This window comes from Balaenoptera musculus, chromosome 6 (genome assembly GCF_009873245.2).
Source record: "Balaenoptera musculus isolate JJ_BM4_2016_0621 chromosome 6, mBalMus1.pri.v3, whole genome shotgun sequence".
In the NCBI taxonomy this organism is placed as follows: domain Eukaryota; kingdom Metazoa; phylum Chordata; class Mammalia; order Artiodactyla; family Balaenopteridae; genus Balaenoptera; species Balaenoptera musculus.
The window spans coordinates 35,695,485-35,717,666 of record NC_045790.1 but is presented as its reverse complement, the minus strand read 5'-3'; the positions used below and the strand labels follow the sequence as shown (position 1 = coordinate 35,717,666).

General features: G+C 41.9%; 1 protein-coding gene and 1 long non-coding RNA gene across 2 annotated transcripts in view; both read right to left on the bottom strand.

Moving 5' to 3' along the window:
- LOC118897037 overlaps window positions 1-22,182 on the bottom strand; it is a 50,531-nt gene that overhangs the window by 25,561 nt on the left and 2,788 nt on the right. The window lies entirely within an intron of this gene.
- LOC118897036 (syntaxin-17-like) lies at window positions 1,981-3,565 on the bottom strand. Its single transcript, XM_036855776.1, is given in 1 exon segment — window positions 1,981-3,565. A coding segment is annotated over 1 exon segment (960 nt). The 5' UTR covers window positions 3,537-3,565; the 3' UTR covers window positions 1,981-2,576.

The following is a 22,182-nucleotide window of genomic DNA, read 5'->3' as shown; positions in this document are numbered from 1 at the left end:
TGCAGATGTAATTAGTTAAGATGAGGTCACATTGGAGTAGGACTGGCCCCTAATCTAATATGACTGGTGCCCTTAGAAGAAGACAGTCATGTGAAGACAGAAAGACACAGGGACAAGGCCACATGAAAACGCAGGCAGAGATTGTAGTGATGCATCTACAAGCCAAGGAACGCCGGGATTGCTGGCTATCAGGGGAAGCTAGGAGAGAGGCATGGAACAGGTTCCCCCTCAGAACCTCAAATGGAGCTAATCCTACCCTCACCTTGATTTCAGACTTCTAGCCTCCAGAGCCGTGAGAAAATAAATTTCTTCGGTCTTAAGCCAGCTGGTTTGTGAAATGTTGTTATGGCAACCCGAGGAAACTAATACACTTCCCTAAATGGAACTTTATTTTACAACAGACATGAATTTCTGATCTTCATCATGAGTCAGTGAATCTCCCAGCTTAACTGCTAGCAGGCCCAAGGACTAGGGTGAGGCACATAAGGTGCCAGGGCCCACCATTTCTGGATGCAATCACTCTCAAGTTCCTGCAAGGGCCGATCCTTACGGTGGGTGCCTCCTTGAGAGCTGGGCACCTCTGGCTATGTCGGAGTGTGTGGCAGTAGCCCTGCTTGAACGCTTTATCTAAAATCTTTGAATGGTGCTTTGGAGCTAATTATAAAATGTAGTTTCCAGCCACTTTAACCCAGGGCAGAGCAAACATGTACTTCTCACCATCTCAGAATACTTCCGTTTTGCTTAAGATGGAGGTTGAAGGGTAGCAGAATATGCCACCCCAAAATGTGACTGTAGGAGTTCGGGACATGCCACTCCAAAATATGCTGCTTTGATATATTGATTATTTTGGGCTGTAAGCACTTGAAAAACAGCAAATGCAAGGAGGGGCTTTCTCTGAACTCCCCTTATCTGTCTGAAGACAGAACCCCCTGTCTTCCTATGAAATGAACTCAGTTGTCATAAATCTATTCCCCAGGGGTAGCATCAGCTAGTGAAGACCGACTCTTATCAGAGGAGAGGAGGCCATAAATCATCCAGACACACTTTGTCACAAATTATCATACCTCCCATCTATTCTTCTAAGGGCCCATTCATCTTTCGTAAAAATCATTTCCTCTCCTCTTAGGCCTAAATCCCCCTTCACCTTTCCCTATTAAGATGGTATTTAATCCTGACTTCTAAGCCACCTTGAATGTGGCCAGACAAGACTGTGGGTCACACCCCATTTGCAGCTAGCCTCCTGTTGCAGGGCAGCTAAGCCTTTTCTTTCCAGCGATATTTGTGAGTAGTTCTGGATCTTGGGAGAGTTGCATCCTTTGCACCCTTTTTCAGGACAGCTCTTGCGTCCATAGTTAACTCATAAAAGTTTTGGTTTTGAGTCACTTGATAGTTATACCTTTGGTATAAAAGAAAAGGGAAAGAGATAAGCTTTAAAAAGAAGTTCAATATTGTCAGAAATATTTACTGTTTGTCCTGGCTGAAATCTGATAAAATAAGATATCGAAAGGATGTTTTTAAAAGAGTTCTATGGTCAGAAGATGGCCTAATTGGAAGCTGATATTCAGAGCCTGATAGAAGCTTTTTTTTTTTTTTCCTCTCACTTTCTTTTTTACCTAGAGGTTACAGTAGAGGATGAACAAAGATGGCAGCCAATACCAAAAAAAAAAAAAACCCCAAAAACAACAAAAAAAAACCCCAAACATTTGTTATAAAGCAGAAACTGACACACCATTGTAAAGCAATTATACGCCAACAAAGATGTTTAAAAAAAAAACACAAACAAACAAACAGATTATGAGAGAAGTCTGCATTACACATGAGTAGAATTCACCCTATAAGTCAAAGAACTTTTCAAAATTACAAGGGAGGGAAGGCAGAGGGGACTAGATATTTGAGGTGTTAAGAGACAGGCTGACAGAGCAAGCGTAGTGACTGGCTTTATAAGTCTACCACTTGAGACTCTGTGTTCTTTATTTACAGAGAGGCAGAAAAAAGAGTTCAGAGAAGAAGCCAGGGTCATAAATTAAGATATCTGAAAGAGAAGTTGGGCCTCTCTTTCCATTTTCTTACACTATTTGTTTCCTTCACTTGAAAATATTGTTAGACCAAATTGCAATAGGGCTCACCAAATAGACTCCGTTATGCAGTTTACTCATGCACCTTGTTAGATCCTGATTTCCCTATTTGATACGAAAAGCTGAACTTCCATTCTTTTCTCTGCTAAAATGCCTAAAAAATCTATATTTAGGAGATAAAGAAGCATATTTACAATATGCTTAGCCTTGGAGTCTCCAAGTCAGGGTTATGGAAGAAACTATTCTGAAAACTATCCTTCCGTAACCCAACATGTTCACACATCACAAGTTCTTATCAAAGTTATGGTTGGGTTTTCACATTTCCAGGTAAAAAATCTGTTCCCTGGCAGTCCTTAAACTTTACCTGACAAATATTGTACACCCTCAGTCCAGGCTCTTCAATCTCTAACATCCCCATTAACACCCCAGCAAACAACAAAATATATCCACTTATCACAGTTTAATCCCACTTGAGCATCTGTAGCCACTATTTTGATATAATCATGTTCCAAAAGCTGACTGAGTGTCCAACAGCAGCAAAGGATAGACATGTTGGCGCCAGTAATACTGAAGTTTGGTTTTTAACTGCATTTTTTTGTCAGTTTGGCTGGGAAGATTTGGACAGCTGGAAGTGAGCTTCTCCATCATTTTCTGTTTCTTTCTTTGTAACAATTTTCCACCTGTGAAGCCCAACACCCCACCACCAAGTGCAGCTGCAATTCCTGCCACTTTGAAGCCTGCAAGGAGGCCAGTCGGACCCCCCACCACTCCTCCGATGAGTGCACCTGCCACAGGCAGAGCTGCCAGCTTGTATTTTGCAGCCTTCCCCAAGTTTTTGGTTCCCTCTTCAACATTCACAGCAGCACTATTGACATGGTCTTCAACGCTGTCAATCTTCTCCTGCTGAGAATTCACTAGGAGAGAGAAATCAGTGACCCGTTGGCTAAGTTCAATTAAGTCCACTTCTAAGGTTTCCCATGATTCTGCAGCATTTTGATCTCGAGGAATTTCAGGCAACACATATATCTGAGTCATACTCTGAGGATCAGCTTCATCTTCAGTAGTGTGAAATGTTCCACCAACAGTCATGGATCTGGTCAAAGAAGGCTGTAATAAAGTTTCTTCATCATTAAATTGTTTCTTAAGTTCTTCTACAGATTCCAGATGGAGCTGAAGAAATTCTGCTGTTGCTGCTGATGCTTCTTCTTTAACAGGATCTATCATTCTCTTCAGAAGTCCAAGGTCATCCTTTTGGACTTTCAAACAAAGCTTCTCCATTTCTCAGATATTGGAGCAGAGTTGCTTCTCAATATTTATCTGGTGCTTTCTTAACCTCTCCAGGTCTGTTGGGATTACTATCTTAGTAAATTTCTGAATAGCTGGTTCAAGACGGCGTAATTTCACTTTTTCTTCATCTTCAGACATCCTAAAAAAATGTTGTATCTCTTCTACTTGCAACATCTACCTTCTCCACTCATGTAGAAAAACCTCCCGCCAGGACGTTCGAGGCCGGTCAGCTTTTTTTTTTTTTTTAAACATCTTTATTGGAGTATAATTGCTTTACAATGTTGTGTTAGTTTCTGCTGCATAACAAACTGAATCAGCTATATGTATATATATATATCCCCATATCCCCTCCCTCTTGCATCTCCCTTCCACCCTCCCTATCCCACCCCCCTAGGTGGTCACAAAGCACCGAGCCGATCTCCCTGTTTGATGCAGCTGAGAAGCTTTTTTTAAAAAAGACTTCTCTGTTCTATTTGATCGTGTTCCTCCCATGAGGACTTTCTGGTCAACCAAAACCCTCCTTTTTTTTTTTTTTTTTTTTTTTTTTTTTTAGCAACCTCTTACTCAATTTATTATGTATTTATTTATTTTTTATTTATTTGGTTGTGTTGGGTATTAGTTGTGGCACGTGGGCTCCTTAGTTGCAGCTTGAGGGCTCCTCAGTTGCGGTTTGTCGGCTCCTTAGTTGTGGCATGCGAACTCTTAGTTGTGGCATGCACATGGGATCTAGTTCCCTGACCTGGGATTGAACCCGGGCCACCTGCGTTGGAAGTGCGGAGTCTTAACCACTGCGCCACCAGGGAAGTCCCAACTGAAACCCTCTTCTCGAACCCCTGCTGACTGCATTCTCTGCCAGTTGTGTCCACTTCCTTTTTGTTGACATGATTTTGCTACGGATAATTTGAAACTTCACTGGGAAAACTTAAGATCTCCCCAGACTGGCTCCTCTAAGACCTCTTCCTTCCCATATCCTCTGCTCCTCCTTCCTCCTTTTGCTGCCTTCCATCTTCCATTCAGCTCCCTTGAATCCTTTGCTATGTCCCCCCTCAAACTCCTACCTCCTCCAGCCCTCTGCCCACCCTGCCAGACCTTTCCCTTCCCACTTCAGCCCCTCAACTCCCTACAGTCACTTGAACTTTAGGCCCCCATACCCTCCATCAGGGGCTCTCAAGGGGCTCAAAGACCTATAAAAGCAACTACTTGGGGCTAAAAAGGAAACAGGAGCTTTTGGAAGTTGGGAAAGTGAAAACTCTTAAAAGTCTTCTCCACAAATACAAGTGAAAACTTTAGCCATCTAGTGAGTAACCTTAACATATTCATCTGCCAGAAACACAATTTGGATCCAACTGTTCTTTCATGTACTAGTGAGTTTTGAATTAATGTACCTGACATATGGCTAAAATTTTTAAATGAAAGCTGTAAGATCTCAGTTTGCATTTGTCTGTATGTTTATGTATGTCTTTACATGTATGTTATGTATATGTGATATTTTTCCACCTCTGGATGGTGGTGCCAAAATTGATTTGTAAAAGAGCTCTATTTAATTGGCTTAACGAAAAATAAGTGCTGGGCTTATAACTACTGAGCCTGCGCTCTAGAGCCCGCAAGCCACAACTACGGAGCCCATGCGCCTAGAGCCTGTGCTCCACAACAAAGAAGCCATTGCAATGAGAAGCCCACGCATCGCAATGAAGAGTAGCCCCCTCTTGCCACAACCAGAGAAAGCCTGCATGCAGCAACAAAGACCCAAAGCAGCCAAAAATAAATAAATAAAATAAATAAATTTATTTTTTAAAAAGTAATAATGTTTAACCTTCTTAAGTTATATTTGTATGGGTGTTATATTATCAGTATAGGTGTTCCAGAAATTATATGAAATTCCTAGAATCTGATATGTCCTGGTATAATGTTATCAGTCATAACTCTAGTTATCATCTTAAAATGTTGTACGACACAGAAATAACCAAATTTCCTTGTCAATTGTGTTTAAATGAACTCTCATCAGGTTTTTAACCATGGCCATTTTTAAGTCTTTTGGTCAGTCACAGACAGTTATTGTTTTAATCTGATGTTTCCTGAAAGCTTTCGCAAGTAGCTATGATCCAAAAACACTGTGTCTTCATATTCACGGAAAGGACTTTGATAAGTACTCTAGAATATCAGTTTCCAATAACTTTGAGATCATACCATTGAACTGGGTAAGAATTTCCAGAACTCTAATGGAAAAACAGAATGATTCATAAAACTACTAGCTCAAGATCAAGCAAACAAGAATTAATTACCTGGGACTGAATAAACTGACGAGAATGATTACAATAATTATGACTTTTTGTTTGAAACATTGCTAGTTCTTTAATGTTTTGTTTTCTAGATTTAAGAAAACTTTTCTCTTTTCTCTTAAGCTATCTATGATTTACGGCAATTTGGTAAAGTGTACCTTTGTAAACAGAATTGAGGCATTTATCTTTTCTCCCTACCTGATCCCTCCAGAATTCAGACTCTTATTGAGTATTCTTATTTTTATGGCAATATAACTATTTGTGTAAGTTTCATAAGAATCTGTTCTCCTTGTGATAGGACACAATTGGAAACATTGGTTATATTACTAAGGCTTTGATTAGGATATCAAATTTGAGAATGATGTACATAGAATCAGATATGGCCAGACAGCTTTAAGGAAATAAGGTTGACTTTAAGGAGCCAATGCTTATTAAGCTCCCTTCTGAGAAATTTCCTGGTTCCTTGATTTCAGGGTTTCCAGCCTTACCAGGTGAGTGAGGAAGATCAATTCCTGGCAGACCCAGGAACCTCAGGATATTTTGGGGACTTGGAGCACAGAGGAATTCACCCAAATGCATAGATATGCATGTGAAGTCTGATGATGAGTTCTTGGCTTGGCTTCCTAGCATTGAAAGTCTTTTAAAAGTCCAATCAGAGACTCCTTATGAAAGTTCCAACAAAGCAGATTTTAAAAGAGCCTATATGGTCAATTGCTATTCTTGCTGCACTTATGTAATAATCAGGCCAAGTTTAGTGAGACTAGACTTATTTTGCAAACAGATTCATCTTACCATGATTACCTTTGCTAGAAATGGGTGTGATTGTACAGAGAAAAATTATGTTTCAATAGAAAATTATAACACATCCTTGTGGGTATGAGATTCTAGCCCTGTTCATTGTCTTTGAAGTTTTGTTATCTACCTGCAAACTGGACTGGCTCTTGAATTCTAGTTTTCTCTAATATCTGGTTAAAACTCTCCAAACTAATGCTTGCAATTTTCTTTCACCCTTCTGACTTGGAATCACTAAGAACAAAAACTTCCCTTTTCCAAAAGCCCTGGAAGCTGAAACTGGACAACTTGATATAAACCTCAGAGATATCACCACAACAGATCATGTATGGACAACCTTCATGTCTGTTGCTGTCTGGGTCACTCAGAAAGTTCACTGGAACACCCAGTGACATCATCAGAAACATTTAAACTGTGAAAGGTGCTTCTAGCCCAATATCTAGAAATCTTCTCATGGATGCCTTCTGGACTCAGAAACTGACTTATAGTGTGCTCCAACTGTTATATGTTTTGTCTCCAAAGAAATGCCTCTTATCAAATACCTGCTAGTATCCCACCTGAGATACCACCTCCTGGAATGAGGCACAGTTGTTTAACTGAACTGACCTATTCTCAGGACTAAGAGACTGGTTCAATGAGATCTACCAACTCAGCTTCTAGACTGTGAAATTTCTTGAGGAATTTTCAAAGGTGGGGAATGAGGCTAGCAGAATATGCTGCCCCAAAATATGACTGCAGGAGTTCAGGACATGCTACCCCAAAATATACTCCTTTGGTATATTGATTATTTTGAGCTGTAGGCACTTGAAAAAATGGCAAATGCAGGTAGAGCTTTCTCTGAACCCCCCTTGTCTGTCTAAAGATAGATCCTCCAAAAGGAACTCATTTGTCACAAATACCCTCCCTAGAGGCATCATTGACCAGGGAAGATTGAGTCTTATCACAGGAAAGGAGGCTAGAAGTTGATACAACATGCTGACAAACTTGGTCACAAACTATCATACCTCCCTTCTATTCTTCTAAGGGCCCATTCATCTTTCCTAAAACTCATTTCCTCTCCCCTGAGAGTCCTACATTCCCCCTCTTTTTTCTCTATTAAGGTAGTATATAATCCTTAATTCTAAGCCACCTCAGGGAGTCACTTATTTTCCCTTGGGGATCTCCCATGTACACATAAGGTATACATGTTTATAGACTTCTCTTTGTTTTTCTCTTGTTAATCTGTGTTTTTATTACAGAGGTCTCAGCAAAGAACTCACAAAGTTAGAGGGGAAATTATTTTTCCTCCCTTTGAGGACTTACAAATTGGAGTTCTCTCTCTCCCACCTGCCTCATCCACTCCCATCAATCAATAAATCAGTAAATTCTCTATCCTAGGTGCTAGGGATTAAGAATTGAATAAGACACCAAAGGTGGTGGGGGAGACAGATTCATTTTTAAAAGATCAATTACCATACAGTGTTAAAAGTGCTGTAAGAGAGACAATTTAAGGGCCTATGAAAACTCAGAGTGGTACATCACCCAGACCCCAACAGACTGAGGAGACAGGGTAAAAAGATGATATCTACACTGTCTCTTTAAGAATGAATAATTGTTAATTAGATGAGAAGAAGAAAGGAGGAAGCAAGAGGGGGTGACAGATTGAATGGGAGAGGAAAAGAAGGAGTCAAGAACAACACCCAGGTCACTTGGTTGATGAGCAAATGTGATGCAGTCACTAAGACAGGAAAGGCCAAATGAGGAACAGATATAAAAAAAAAACAGATTGATTCGGAGTTGGACACGCTGAGTCTCAGGTGCCTGCAGATATCCAGGGAAAAATAACCAATGCAGCATTTCCAAACTGTGTTCTAGGAACCCCAAGTTCCAGGAGATACTAATATTCCAGGAAAAAGGGGGGGGGGTCTGTTGCAGGTTATACTAGCCCAGGTTCCCTAGAAAACAGAGCCTGAAGCAAAGATTATATGCTCAGGCTTTTTATGGAGGCACAAAACCAAAGCCTCAAGAATGATATAAAAGGGAAGAGAGGCATGGAGGGATGGAAAGCAATGCAAGATGCAGGCAGCAGCAGCTGGTTGGCCACAGAACTACACCACTGGCTACAGTTAAATAGTTAAGGAAAAGCAAAAAGTCAGGAGTCCAGGTCTCAGGCAGGGCTGAGAGAATCTGAGGAAATGTATTGATTATGTTCAATACAGATGTCAAATAAGTTTAAGAAATACAGGGTATTACACACTCCCTCTTAAACACTTGCAATGCATAATAGCACATTAACAGTTCTAGGAGCACCTCAGCAAAAAAGTCAATTTCATTCTATTTAACCCAGCATTTTCCAAATTTATTTGACCATGGAAGCTTTCTTTCATGTCCTACTTGTCTGTACAACTCAGTTCTTGTCAGCTGTGGATACTAGAATCTGGGGCTAAAGAGAGAGTACAAATTGGAAATAAAGATTTGAGAAACATACGGATAGTGATTGAAGCCTGGAGAATGAAGGGGATCATGCAGGAAGAGTTTGTAGTTTGATCCTAATCCTGAGTCTTGGGATACACCAGTATTAAGGGACAAACACAGGAAGAACAGATTGGTTCAAGGTGGTGGAGTAGAAGGACATGCGCTCACTCCCTCTTGCGAGAGCACCAGAATCACAACTAACTGCTGAACAATCATCAAGAGGAAGACACTGGAACTCACCAAAAAAGATACCCCACATCCAAATACAAAGGAGAAGCCGCAATGAGATGGTAGGAAGGGCACAATCACAATAAAATCAAATCCTATAACCACTGGGTGGGTGACTCACAAACTGGAGAACAACTATACCACAGAAGTCCACCCACTGGAGTAAAGGTTCTGAGCCCCACCTCAGGCTTCCCAACCTGGGGGTCTGGTAACGGAAGGAGGAATTCCCAGAGAATCAGACTTTGAAGGCTAGCGGGATTTGATTGCAGGACTTCGATAGGACTGGGGGAAACAGAGACTCCACTCTTGGAGGGCACACACAAGGTAGTGTGTGCATCAGGACCCAGGGGGAAGGAGCAGTGACCCCATGGGAGACTGGACCAGACCTACCTGCTAGTGTTGGAGAGTCTCCTGCAGAGGCAGGGGGTGGCTGTGGCTCACTGTGGGGACAAGGACACTGGCAGCAGAAGTTCAGGGAAGTACTCCTTGGCATCAGCCCTCCAAGAGTCCACCATTAGCCCCACCAAAGAGCCTGTGGGCTCTGGTGCTGGGTCACCTCAGGCAAAACAACCAACAGGGAGGAAACTCAGCCCCACCCATCAGCAGATAAGCAGATTAAAGTTTTACTGATAGCTGCCAAACAGAGCAACACCCAGCTCTACCTACCACTAGTCCCTCCCATCAGGAAGCTTGCACAAACCTCTTAGATAGCCTCATCCACCACAGGGCAGACAGCAGAAGAAAGAAGAACTACAATCCTGCAGCCTGTGGAAGGAAAACCACTTTCACAGAAAGATAGACAAAATGAAAAGGCAGGGGACTATGTACCAGATGAAGGAATGAGATAAACCCAGGAAAACAATTAAATGAAGTGGAGATAGGCAACCTTCCAGAAAAAGAATTCAGAATAATGATAGTGAAGATGATCCAGGACCTTGGACAAAGAATGGAGGCAAAGATCAAGAAGATGCAAGAAATGTTTAACAAAGACCTAGAAGAATTAAAGAGCAAACACCTAGAAGAATTAAAGAACAAACAAATGGAGATGAACAATACAATGACTGAAATGAAAAATACACTAGAAGGAATCAATAGCAGAATAACTGAGGCAGAAGAACGGATAAGTGACCTGGAAGACAGAATGGTAGAATTCACTGTCACAGAACAGAATAAAGAGAAAAGAATGAAAAGAAATGAAGACAGCTTAAGAGACCTCTGGGACAACATTAAACGTACCAACTTTCACATTATAGGAGTCCCAGAAGGAGAAGAGAGAGAGAAAGGACCCAAGAAAATATTTGAAGAGATTATAGTCGAAAACTCCCTAACATGGGAAAGGAAAGAGCCACCCAAGTCCAGGAAGCACAGACAGTCCCATACAGGATAAACCCAAGGAGAAACACACTGAGACAGTAATCAAACTGACGAAAATAAAAGACAAAGAAAAATTATTAAAAGTAACAAGGGAAAAACGACAAATAACATACAAGGGAACTCCCATAAGGTTAACAGCTGATTTCTCAGCAGAAACTCTACAAGCCAGAAGGGAGTGGCACGATATATTTAAAGTGATGAAAGGGAAGAACCTACAACCAACATTACTCTACCCGGCAAGGATCTCATTCAGATTCGACAGAGAAATCAAAAGCTTTATAGACAAGCAAAAGCTAACAGAATTCAGCACCACCAAACCAGCTCTACAACAAACGCTAAAGGAACTTCTCTAAGTGGGAAACATAAGAGGAGAAAAGGACCTACAAAAACAAACCCAAAACAGTTAAGAAAATGGTAATAGGAACATAAATATGGATAATTACCTTAAATGTGAATGGATTAAATGCTCCAACAAAAAGACAGAGGCTCGCTGAATGGATACAAAAACAAGACCTATATATATGATGTCTACAAGAGACCCACTTCAGACCTAGGGACACATACAGACTGAAAGTGAGGGAATGGAAAAAGACATTCCACGCAAATGGAAATCAAAAGAAGGCTGGAGTAGCAATACTCATATCAGATAAAATAGACTTTAAAATAATGTTACAAGAGACAAGGAAGGACACTACATAATGATCAAGGGATCAATCCAAGAAGAAGATATAATAATTGTAAATATATATGCACCCAACATAGGAGCATCTCAATACATAAGGAAAGTGCTAACAGCTACAAAAGAGGAAATCAACAGTAACACAATAATAGTGGGGGACTTTAACACCTCACTTACACCAATGGACAGATCATCCAGACAGAAAACAAATAAGGAAACACAAGCTTTAAATGATACATTAAACAAGATGGACTTAATTGATATTTATAGGACATTCCAACCAAAAACAACAGAATACACTTTCTTCTCAAGTGCGCACGGAACATTCTCCAGGATAGATCACATCTTGGGTCACAGATCAAGCCTCGGTAAAATTAAGAAAATTGAAATCATATCAAGCATCTTTTCCCACCACAACGTTATGAGATTAGAAATAAATTACAGGGGAAAAAACATAAAACACACAAACACATTGAGGCTAAACAATACGTTACTAAAGAACCAAGAGAGCACTGAAGAAATCAAAAAGAAAATCAAAAAATACCTAGAGACAATTGACAATGAAAACACGATGATCCAAAACCTATGGGATGCAGCAAAAGCAGTTCTAACAGCGAAGTTTATAGCAATACAATCCTATCTCAAGAAACAAGAAAAATCTCAAATAAACAATCTAACCTTACACCTAAAGGAACTAGAGAAAGAACAAAGAAAATCCAAAGTTAGTAGAGGAAAAGAAATCATAAAGATCAGAGCAGAAATAAATGAAATAGAAACAAAGAAAACAATAGCAAAGATCAATAAACCTAAAAGCTGGTTTTTTGAGAAGATAAACAAAATTGATAAACCTTTAGCCAGACTCATCAAGAAAAAGAGGGAGAGGAATCAAATCAATAAAATTAGGAATGAAAAAGGAGAAGTTACAATGGACACCGCAGAAATACAAAGCATCATAAGAGACTACTACAAGCAACTCTATGCCAAAAAAATGGACAACCTGGAAGAAATGGACAAATTCTTAGGAAGGTATAACCTTCCAAGACTGAACCAGGAAGAAATAGAAAACATGAACAGACCAATCACAAGTAATGAAATTGAACCTGTGATTAAAAATCTTCCAACAAACAAAAGTCCAGGACCAGATAGCTTCACAGGCGAATTCTATCAAACATTTACAGAAGAGCTAACATCCACCCTTCTCAAACTCTTCCAAAAAATTGCAGAGGGAGGAACACTCCCAAACTCATTCTACGAGGCCACCATCACCCTGATACCAAAGCCAGACAAAGATACTACAAAAAAAGAAAATTACAAATCGATATCACTGATGAATATAGATGCAAAAATCCTCAACAAAATACTAGCAAACAGAATCCAACAACACATTAAAAGGACCATACACCATGATCTAGTGGGATTTATCCCAGGATGCAAGGATTCTTCAATATAGGCAAATCAATCAGTGTGATACACCATATTAACAAATTGAAGAATAAAAACCATATGATCATCCCAATAGATGCAGAAAAAGCTTTTGACAAAATTCAACACCATTTATAATAAAAACTCTCTGGAAAGTGGGCATAGAGGGAACCTACCTCAACATAATAAAGGCCATATATGACAAACCGACAACAAACATCATTCTCAATGGTGAAAATCTGAACGCATTTCCTCTAAGATCAGGAACAAGACAAGGATGTCCACTCTCGCCACTATTATTCAACATAATTTTGGAAGTCCTAGCCACAGCAATCAGAGAAGAAAAAGAAATAAAAGGAATACAAATTGGAAAAGAAGAAGTAAAACTGTTACTGTTTGCAGATGACATGATACTATACATAGATAATCCTAAAGATGCCACCAGTAAACTACTAGAGCTAATTACTGAATTTGGTAAAGTAGCAGGATACAAAATTAATGCCCAGAAATCTCTTGCATTCCTATACACTAACAACGAAAGATCAGAAAGAGAAATTAAGGAAACAATCCCATTCTCCATTGCAACAAAAAGAATAAAATACCTAGGAATAAACCTACCTAAGGAGGTAAAAGACCTGTACTCAGAAAACTATAAGACACTGATGAAAGAAATCAAAGATGACAGAAACAGATGGAGAGATATACCATGTTCTTGGATTGCAAGAATCAACATTGCGAAAATGACTATACTGCCCAAAGCAATCTACAGATTCAATGCAATCCCTATCAAATTACCAATGGCATTTTTCACAGAATTAGAACAAAAAATCTTAAAATTTGTGTGGAGAAACAAAAGACCCCAAATAGCCAAAGCAATCTTGAGGGGAAAAAAAACGGAGCTGGAGGAATCAGACTTCTTCCTGACTTCAGACTATACTACAAAGCTACAGTAATCAAGACAATATGGTACTGGCACAAAAACAGAAATATAGATCAATGGAACAGGATAGAAAGCCCAGAGGTAAACCCACACACCTATGGTCAACTAATCTATGACAGAGGAGGCAAGGATATACAGTGGAGAAAAGACAGTCTCTTCAATAAGTGGTGCTGGGAAGAGCAGACAGCTACATGTAAAAGAATGAAATTAGAACACTCCCTAACACCATACACAAAAATAAACTCAAAATGGATTAAAGACCTAAATGTAAGACTGGACACTATAAAACTCTTAGAGGAAAACATAGGAAGAACACTCTTTGACATAAATCACAGCAAGGTCTTTTTTGACCCACCTCCTAGAGTAATGAAAATAAAAACAAAAATAAACAAATGGGACCTAATGAAACTTAAAAGCTTTTGCACAGCAAAGGAAACCATAAACAAGACAAAAAGACAACCCTCAGAATGGGAGAAAATATTTGCAAATGAATCAACGGACAAAGGATTAATCTCCAAAATATATAAACAGCTCATGCAGCTCAATATTAAAAAAACAAACAACCCCATCAAAAAATGGGCAGAAGACCCAAATAGACATTTCTCCAAAGAAGACATACAGATGGCCAAGAGGCACATAAAAAGCTGCTCAACATCACTAATAATTAAAGAAATGCAAATCAAAACTACAACGAGGTGTCACCTCATACCAGTTAGAATGGGCATCATCAGAAAATCTACAAACAACAAATGCTGGAGAGGATGTAGAGAAAAGAGAACCCTCTTGCACTGTTGTTGGGAATGTAAATTGATACAGCCACTATGGAGAACAGTATGAAGGTTCCTTAAAAAACTAAAAATAGAACTACCATATGACCCAGCAATCCCACTACTGGGCATATACCCAGAGAAAACCATAATTCAAAAAGACACATGCACCCCAGTGATCACTGCAGCACTGTTTACAATAGCCAGGTCATGGAAGCAACCTAAATGTCCATCTACAGACGAATGGATAAAGAAGATGTGGTACATATATACAATGGAATATTACTCAACCATAAAAAGTAATGAAATCGGTCATTTGTAGAGACATGGATGGACTTAGAGAGTGTCATACAGAGTGAAGTAAGTTGGAAAGAGAAAAGCAAATATCGTATATTAACGCATATATGTGGAATCTAGAAAAATGGTGCAGACGAACCAGTTTGCAAGGCATAAATAGAGACACAGATGTAGAGAACAAACGTAGAAACACCAAAGGGGGAAAGCGGGGGTGGGTGGGGAGTGATGGTGGTGGGATGAATTGGGAGATTGGCATTGACATATATACACTAATACGTATAAAACAGATAACTAATAAGAACCTGCTGTATAAAAAATATATAAATAAAGATTTTAAAAAATACACAGGAAGAAGATCTCTTAAAAGAGACAAGGAAGAAACAGTCACAGAATTAGGAGAATCTGAAACCATCATTAGGTAGTTAAAGCAGAAATGAATTTATGATCAGATGTAGGTAAGCAGAGGACACCTTAGGACTGAGCTACTAAAAATCCATCCTAGTCCCCTGGCGGTCCAGTGGTTAGGCCTCTGTACTTTCATTGCTGAGGACCCGGGTTCGATATCTGGTCAGGGAACTAAATATCCCACAAGCTGCGAGGTGCAGAAAAAAAAATTCATCCTAACCATCAGATATTACCCAGGAGCTTGTGAGAAATGCAGAATCTGAGATCTCACTCCAGATCTACTGAATCAGAATCTACCCTTTAGCTGGATCCTCAGGCCAATGTGAACATTAAAATTTGCCAAGCTTTGGCTCACAATATTGCTGGAAGGCCTGGAGGAGTAGACTTAAAACGAAGCTTCCAGAGATAACTGTAAGCCCTCAGGATCACCATGCCTCTGTCATCATGATCAGGAAAGAAGCCACGAACACTCTGCTACAGGAAGCTGCTAAACCAGGAAGCTAGTGACCAGGAAACAAGTCTGCCACAATCCACGCCTGCAAAATTGATGCCTCACCTGATCCTTCTCTCCACTTAGCTCCAGGTTCAAGTCCTGTGCAAGTTCATTTAATTAGCAATTCCTAAATCACATTTGGAATGCCAGCTGCAAGGGAATCTAAGTAGTGTCTTCCCAGCTTAAACTAGAAAGAAATAGAAAGGGATATTGTGTGAATCACAGTATCCACCACTGGTGGTGTCACAGAAGCTCTGACAGGTGCTGATATCTGCCCCCCAATATCTATTCTCCCTTTCATCCATGGCAATAGACTACCCTGAATGAGGACGTTTCCCAGCCTCTCTGCAGATAGATATGACCCACGAGATTAAGTTTGGGCCAATAATATAAAAGCGAAAGTGTCACATAGCAGCTCCTGGGAATCTTTGAGAGACAGCAGGAGCATGTCCTTTATATTCTTCTTTGTCCCTCCTTCCAACATGCTGCTTGGAGCACCATCTTGGACTATGAGGTTGAGGACTACACCCTGGTGTTGGCAGAGCAGAGCTAGAAAGAGTCACCCTTCCAGCTCTGATGACTGATTCTGTATACATGAAGAACAAATCAACCACAGTTATCTTGGATCACTGCCAGCAGAACCTAATTCTAACCAATACAGATTTCAAGGGCACTGGTTCTTGACATTTTGGCAGATCACTGATCCCTTTTGAGAATCCAACGAATGCCCTGGACCATCCTCCCTAGAAAAATGCAGATTTGTACAACACTTGGTATAAAAATTTTAAAGACTGCATGTTGTTTCTTAAGACAATCTAGGGACTCATGGATCCCCAGTTAGGAAGCCCTAGAGTTGAGATTTTTCAAGAAGAAACAATTGTAATCAACAGGTAAATGAAAAATTTAAAGAAAAAGTAAGAACTGGGAAGTAGCCCCTGGATTTGGCTTCCGATTGCTGATGCCATTAGTAGGAGCAGTTGCAGTGCAGTGGGTTGAGGTGGGACAGAAGCCACACTGTAGAGTGCCAGAAGAATGGGAATCAAGGAAGTGGAGGCAGCAAGATCATCAACTATTTAGAGTAGCATGGCCCTTAAGAGAGTGGTGGCCAGGAGACAGTGGAGGCCATGGGCTCCAGGGAACATTTTCCTGGCCTTCCTCTGCTTCTAGGACTAGACCAGCCAGAGTTAGGGTAATCTGGGATATCCAATACCACTCAGTGTTGCAGCCCAACTGGTGGCTTTGGCCTTCACTGCCCTGGAAATGCTGATGCTGTCTCAAAAATGAGGGTTGAGGGGGAGCCTGGGGGCAGGAGAGGTCCCTGCTCTCCCTTAATTAAGGGAGCAGGAGAGGTCCCTTAATTAAGTCCTTCCCCTTCAGACACTACACACTAGGGTGCCTTGGACATCACTCCACGAGACGACTGCCCCTGCTGCCCCTCCGTCCCCACTTCTGGTGTTGCTGCTGTGACTGGATCCGAGACCTGAAACCAGTGCGTCCAATAGCCTCCGCACAACGGTGGAGCTAATGTCCAAGCAGACCACAGCCAGTCCTCAGGAGAGGAGACGGAACCACACCATGTATCCTGGTTTCTCTTCTCACCAGGAAGCTCCTTCGTGCTCTTCCGCAATCAGGCCTTGCACTGGCATTCCTGGCATGTCTCCATGACTCTCTCCACCCACACCTCCTCAACCCTGCTCTGCGATCCCAGCCTCATCCCTTTCTTCTCACCCTGAGCCCTTCCTTTCATCATCCCTGAACACATTGGTCACTTACATCCTCTCTTTTTTAGCATCATCCTTTCTAATGATAAAACTACCTTCCCAATGAAAGATTTATTGTGCACGGAACCCTCCCCAGCTCCCCACGGTGGTGAAATTAGACAAAGGCTAGTCACATTTGGGAAACTGGAGAAGGAAATGGCTCAGATTTACACCCGAGCCCTGGGGAACAGCACCACCAGTGGGAGCCTATGGCAGAGGCTCCACCTTGAGTGGCAGAACTTTTATGGGGACACAAACTGCCCATTTATCTCCTATCTTGGGAGGAAGCAAGGATCCTCACTGGGGCCTGGCACTTGCCGGTTTGCTGATTGCTGGGCCAAACTGTCAGGTTTTAGTAGTCCTTCAAAGGCATCCAGGGAGAAAGCGAGGGTCCCGGGTCAGAGCTGGAGCAGGGTTTGCTCTCACCTCTGTGGCCTCCACTTCCCAGGACATACTCCTGCTGCTCTGGACCACGGCAACCTCCAGAAAGGAGATCGGGCTTACGAAATGGAAATTGTCCAGCGAAACTTAGAAACATCCCACCGGTACCCGCCTTACTTCCCACTACCAAGGTCCCAGTGTTCAAAAAATACAGAGCTTAGCAGCCGCAGAAAGCCTTTCAGATAAATTAGAGCTGAGCCAAACATTCAAGTACCGGGGGCCTGGTTCCCTAGGGCAGCCTCGTCCTCCTCCCCTGATCAGCATTTCCTGGGTGAGGAGGAAGAATTCAGCAAAAGGAGTAAATGTCCCCCTGGAATTTTAGCAAGGGACCTGGAAAGAAACACAGGCTCTGGCCTCTGAAAAACCTGGGTGGCAATCCCATCCCTGCCACTGACCTGCTGTGTGACCTTGGTCATATCCCTTAACTTCTCTGAGCTTCCACTTGCTTTCTCAACTGTAGACTAAGAATTAGAATTCCTCTTATATACGGTTGTAAGAATTAAACAAAATAAGGTCTGCACAGTTCCTGGTTTTTATTAAGTTACCAACCTGCTTGCAGATAGAGCCTCTAAAAGAAACTGTTTCCCATTTTCTGAAATGCTCTCCTCTCTGCCCTTAGCTTCCCTTTCTCCTCTCTCATCATTTCTTTCTCTAGCACAGGGAAAGATCTCCTAGGTCCCCACTATTCGAAGGTCCAGGGCGGCAAGCAGCCTCAACCAGGAGTTTGTGAGAAATGCAGAATCTGAGGCCTCACCTCAGACCCCCTGAGTCTGAATCTGCATTTTAATAAGATCCTCAAGTATTTCTCTGTGCAAATTAAAGTTTGAGAAGCACTTGCACTGGGTTACCCCTTGCTTCTTTTATTTACAACATCAAATAGAACTGAATTTCACACCACTTAATGGGAGTTTCCCTCTAGCAAATTGCTACACACTAAAATCTTCTTAATTGTGACACTTGAGCAACAACAAATCATAATATTAATTAAAATAATAACACAATCTAATATGTGTTTAATGCTTTGGTATTTACAACACTCTTTTTTTTTTTTTTTTAATAAATTTATTTATTTATTTATTTATTTTCGGCTGTGTTGGGTCCTCGTTTCTGTGCGAGGGCTTTCTCTAGTTGCGGCGAGTGCGGGACACTCTTCATCGCGGTGCACGGGCCTCTCACTATCGCGGCCTCTTGTTGCGGAGCACAGGCTCCAGACGCGCAGGCTCAGTAGTTGTGGCTCACGGGCCTAGTTGCTCCGCGGCATGTGGGATCTTCCCAGACCAGGGCTCGAACCCGTGTCCCCTGCATTAGCAGGCAGATTCTCAACCACTGCGCCACCAGGGAAGCCCTACAACACTCTTTTACACCCACATAATCTCATCTGATTCTAGAATATGGGATGGCTATCTTCAATCAGAGAGTGTTTGAGTGAGCGAATGAATAAATGATTGAATGGATGACTTGGGGACTATTTAGTGGAGAGAAATTGAATTACAAGAGGGCTTTTAGGATTACACCAATGAGGAATTTTGTCCAGTCGCTGGTAAGAGATTCAAAACAACAGTGACCTAAACAAGATAGGGACTTATTTTCCTCTCATATGATAAACCATCTGCAGGCAGGTCAGGCTGGTATGGGGATTCTACAAGGTCTCAGAAGCTGGAATCTGTCATCTGCTCTGCCATCCTCAGCACATGACGTCCATCTTCAAGATCACCTCATGAGTGAAAGATGGCTGTTGGAGCTCCACCCATCAAATTCATATCCCAGGGACAAAGAAAGAAGAATCGGGGGAAAGGGAAAAGGGGTGCTTGCTGAGTTAACTCCTTTAAACAGCCTTCCCAAAATCCCACCCAATCACTGCCACTGACCTCTCATTAGCCACCCCCATTTGCAAGGAAGGTTGGGAAATGTGGTTTTATTAGCCAGATACATGGTGCCCCCAACATAGGAGTAAGTAAGGTGGGGATAATGGCTATTAGGATGAAAGTTAGCATTCTCTGCCAAAAGGGGTACGAATGAAAGGGAAGAATGCATATACAGATCATGTTCAGTGTGTCAAGGCCTTCTTGGAAGTGTTTTGTGTTTCTTCCCATGCAACAGCTCAATAAGGAATAGAACAGGGCTTCCCTGGTGGCACAGTGGTTGAGAATCCACCTGCCAATGCAGAGGACACGGGTTCAAGCCCTGGTCCGGGCAGATCCCACAAGCTGCAGAGCAACTAAGCCCCTGCGCCACGACTACTGAGCCTGCGCTCTAGGGCCCACGAGCCACGACTACTGAGCCCGTGTGCCACAACTACTGAAGCCCACGCGCCTAGAGCCCACGCTCCACAACAAGAGAAGCCACCGCAATGAGAAGCCCGCACACCACAACCAAGAGTAGCCCCCGCTCTCCGCAACTAGAGAAAGCCCACGTGCAGCAACGAAGACTCAACGGAGCCAAAAATAAATAAATAAATTTATAAAAAAAAAATAAATAAGGAATAGAACAATCTGGACAGGAGGGAGTGGTCCCTGCTAGGCTGCTTCTGGGGAAAAGGAAAGAGTCTTCTTACCAATGTATTACCTGAGGGCTCAGAATGGGGGGAGGTGAAAAATCAGGCCCCTCAGCTAGTCCAGCTCAGCTGGAGTGTGGTTTTCTCTCCAGAGGATGCTGGTTCATGATGGAGTTGTCATCACTCGTGCTCTTCTTCCTGCCTGGGATGCTCTCCCTCCTCGACATCCTAATTCCAATCTTCTTCCACCCAACCCCTGCCCCATCCTTCTTTTCTCAGCTTGTATGTTCTCACAACCCTGTGATATATTTTGTAGGGGAGCAAAATTTGCCACCCTAGAATACGACTCTTTGGCATGAGGAAGAAACAAAAGACTCAGGAAGTTTTTTTCTTTTTTTTCTTTTCACCTCCCCCTTAACTACCTAAAAGAATTCAGAGAGAGGGCCTTCTCCAGGAAAGAGAACTATCACCAGAGCTATCTATAGTATAATATGAACTAGGTGTGGTACACAGGCAGGAAACTAGCAAAGTCTGTTTGTTAAAATTCCTCTCTCTGTCCCATTGTTTCTACACGGCTCAGCAAACATTTAACAAACATTTGCTCTTTTTTCATCTTCCTACAAATTGCCTTCCTTCCCTTTGAAGTCCCAGACACATGCTCCCTTCTCCTTAGTCCAGAATGACATATATACCTCATGCTGCCTGTATTTGGAATCTCTCACGTCAATGTGGATTTCTTGTAAGTAATTAAATTTGATTTTCTCCTGTTATTCTGTCTCGTGTCAATTTAATTCTTAGACCAGCCAGAAGAGCTGAGAAAGGTAGAGGAAAATTTTTTTCCTTCTTGACAGTTCTCATAAACCTGGATTTTACCTGTATAGTACTTGTTCCAGGTCTGTCCTGCCCTAGCCTCCAAGTATAAGGTCCCTGGGGGTATATACCACGTCTATCCTATTCGTCGTTAAATTTCCAGTAGTTTGAGGGTTTTGGGGGGGTTTTTTGTTTTGTTTTTATAAATTTATTTATTTATTTTTGGCTGCATTGGGTCTTCGTTGATGCGCATGGGCTTTCTCTAGTTGCGGCAAGAGGGGGCTACTCTTCCCTGTGTTGCGCGGGCTTCTCATTGTGGTGGCTTCTCGTTTCAGATCACGGGCTCTAGACGTACGGGCTTCAGTAGTTTTGCCACATGGGCTCAATAGTTGTGGCTTGTGGGCTCTAGAGCGCAGGCTCAGTAGCTGTGGCACACCAGCTTAGTTGCTCCATGGCATGTGGGATCTTCCCGGACCAGGGCCCGAACCTGGCGTCCCCTGCATTGGCAGGTGGATTCTTAACAACTGCGCCACCACGGAAGTCCCAAATTTCCAGTACTTTGCACAGTACCTGGAACATAGTAGATGCACCAGAAATACTTCTTGAATGAATAAATGTGTTTGATAAGGAAGTTCATACTATTCCTTAGCTCTTTGGATCAATAACAACAACAACAACAAAATCTATCTAAACTAGCTTAAGCAAAAAGGGGAAACAATTTTAATGATATCACAGAGTCTAGATTACAGCCTAGCCTCAGGAATGGAGCAGAATCAGAAACTCAGACACCACTGGAAGTCTCCTCATCTTTCATTCTCTCTTCTGAGACCAGCTTCCCCTGCTTGTTACTTCCACACAGTGAGGAAAATATGACTGTCAAGAGAACCTAAGAGTTATATGTTATTGGACCAATCAGCTGGAGAGAAGTTAAGATAGCTCTTTCTCTCTCCAAAATTCCCAAGCAGAAAAATTATTGTTCCAGTGTGGGTCAAGTGCCTGACCCTGGACCAATCAAGTGACCAGGGGCCAGGGGCCTACTGTAGAAACATGACAGTTCCTACTGCAACCTTGTAGTTTGGGTGTGGGAGAGCTGACTCCTGGAAGAGAGGTTTGGGGCAGACCAAACTGTGGACGACCACTGAAGTGAGCATGGGCTCCCCAACACACACCAGCCCAGTTCCTCGG